General features: G+C 50.5%; 1 protein-coding gene across 3 annotated transcripts in view; it reads right to left on the bottom strand.

Annotated features, from left to right (window-relative positions):
• The window catches only part of syt5a (synaptotagmin Va), a 10,690-nt gene that overhangs the window by 4,750 nt on the left and 3,440 nt on the right, over positions 1-2,500 (bottom strand). For all 3 annotated transcript variants that reach the window (XM_041237657.1, XM_041237660.1, XM_041237658.1), the window contains exons 3-4: positions 456-628; positions 35-142 (exon numbers count right to left, since the gene is read on the bottom strand). In XM_041237657.1, the coding sequence (XP_041093591.1) occupies positions 35-142; positions 456-628 (281 nt within the window). The remainder of the gene's footprint in view (positions 1-34; positions 143-455; positions 629-2,500) is intronic.

Raw genomic sequence — 2,500 nt, 5'->3', positions numbered from 1 at the left:
TGGTTGTGTAGTGTGGTTGTGTAGTGGGTCTCACCTGTCCGTTCTGAAAGTCGTAGTCCAGGCTGTACTGTAGTCGGCCCAGCTTCTCCTCCTTCCTCCCCTCAGCCAGCCCCGAGTCCAGATCATCGACATCCAGCTGCACCTGAAAAAGAGACAGCGAGGACTGGAAGAGAGAGCAGCGCTTTCAACAGAGAGCAGGGCTGGAAGAGAGAGCAGGGCTTTCAACAGAGAGCAGGGCTGGAAGAGAGAGCAGGGCTTTCAACAGAGAGCAGGGCTGGAAGAGAGAGCAGGGCTTTCAACAGAGAGCAGGGCTGGAAGAGAGAGCAGGGCTGGAAGAGAGAGCAGCGCTTTCAACAGAGAGCAGGAATGGAAGAGAGAGCAGCGCTTTCAATAGAGAGCAGGGCTTTCAACAGTAAGCTGCCCTGCCCCTCCTGCACAGCAGGGGGCGCTGTTACCTTGTCCACGGTGCTGTCTCCCATGCCTTTGACGTCCTTCATGTTGATTTGCGCCTTCTTGCCCTTCTTGCCCTTCTTCCTGCGGCCGCAGCACTTCTTGAAAAGGCAGGCGCAGCAGCAGAGCAGCAGCAGGGTGGTGACGATCACAATACCAGCCAGAACCCACAGAGGCACTGCAGGAGCCAAGAGAGAGGGGACATGGAGAGAGGGTGAGGAAACTGCGGCCATTGCGGCTCTAGCATGGACGCGGCTCCCAATTGTAATCTATGGAGGAGGTTTGAGCCAAGATGGTTGACACAGGGTCCAGTTTCCTATGTATGAAGTCAAGGTCAGAATTTAATTGATCCCAGTCACACTTAGGAAACTGACTCCATTGCGGTTCTGACACGGATCCGGCTCCCCTTTGTAATCTATGGAGGAGGTTTGAGCCAAGATGGTTGAAACAGGGTCCAGTTTCCTATGTATGAAGTCAAGGTCAGTATTTAATTGATCCCAGTCACACTTAGGAAACTGACTCCATTGCGGATCTGACACGGACTCGGCTCCCCTTTGTAATCTATGGAGGGTTTGAGCCAAGATGTCGGAAACGGGGTCCAGTTTCCTATGTATGAATTCAAGGTCAGAATTTAATTGATCCCAGTCACACTTAGGAAACTGACTCCATTGCGGCTATGACACGGATCCGGCTCCCCTTTGTAATCTATGGAGGAGGTTTGAGCCAAGATGGCTGACACAGGGTCCAGTTTCCTATGTATGAAGTCAAGGTCAGTATTTAATTGATCCCAGTCACACTTAGGAAACTGACTCCATTGCGGTTCTGACACGGATCCGGCTCCCCATTGTAATCTATGGAGGAGGTTTGAGCCAAGATGGCTGACACAGGGTCCAGTTTCCTATGTATAAAGTCAAGGTCAAAATTTAATTGATCCCAGTCACACTTAGGAAACTGACTCCATTGCGGTTCTGACACGGATCCGGCTCCCCTTTGTAATCTATGGAGGAGGTTTGAGCCAAGATGGCGGTCACTGGTCACCGTCTCCTATATTGCATACAGAGTGGCTGAGACAGGAAGCTTGTTGGTCTTTAAGACCAGCCAGGTGAGTGAGCGGGGCTGAGCGAGACGCAGATCACAGACAGACAGACAGACGGACAGACAGACAGACTGACCCCCCCCCCCCCCCCCCCCCCAGAATCCAATCTTGTCAAGCAGCTGCTGAGCTAAATAATGTGAACAGGCAGTTTTACGCCAGCAGGAGAAACGTTTCTCCAAACTGTCCGCACTGCATCCCTTCCACCAGCAGGGGGCAACAAAAAAAAAAAAAAACACCTTTGCTGTTCTAGCCTGTGTTACGGACGTCTATGGCAGTAGAAACTGAAGAGCAGTTCCTGAACTGGCAGTCAAAGCAGGGCAGACTCAGACACAAATATCACATAAATGAAGACTACAGAAGAGCACTGGAGCTAAAGAACTACAGCTCCCAGAGTGCCTCTGCACCCGCGGGCCATGGCGAGGGATGCTGGGGGATGTAGTTCTTTAACTGTGGTCTTGTATTGCGATAAAAGACCACAGCCAGTGCTCTAGAGTTAAAGAACTACAGCAATGGCCCGCGGGTGAAGAGGTATGCTGGGAGCTGTAGTTCTATAACCAGGGCTATCCCGATTCACGGTAACCGTGGCAGCGCAGCTGGAGCGGAAGAGAAGCTTCTGAACTCATAGCCAAAGCAACACAGACTCAGAGACAGAGAAATTAATAAACAGGATGTGAGGGAATGCTCTGAAAGGTCTCTCATTAATGATCTCTAGATTGTTGATTTTCAAAGCACTGAGAGGAAAAACAAATAACATCACAGCTTCCCACAGACAGCAGGCTCCAGAGACCATTAGGAGAGGGTTTTGGTTGCTAAGAAACTGTTGCCAAGAGATTGGTGTCCATGGCAACCGAGGGCCGAAGTCCAGTGAGTCGTGAGGTCTAATTATGTCTACTGCAGAATAAAAAGAGAAAGAGCCTTATAAAACATTCAGGAATCCATTTCACACTGAGAAAG

Source organism: Polyodon spathula, chromosome 45 (assembly GCF_017654505.1).
Source record: "Polyodon spathula isolate WHYD16114869_AA chromosome 45, ASM1765450v1, whole genome shotgun sequence".
NCBI classification, from domain to species: domain Eukaryota; kingdom Metazoa; phylum Chordata; class Actinopteri; order Acipenseriformes; family Polyodontidae; genus Polyodon; species Polyodon spathula.
Note: the sequence above shows the minus strand (reverse complement) of the source record. Positions and strands in the feature narration are given on the sequence as shown.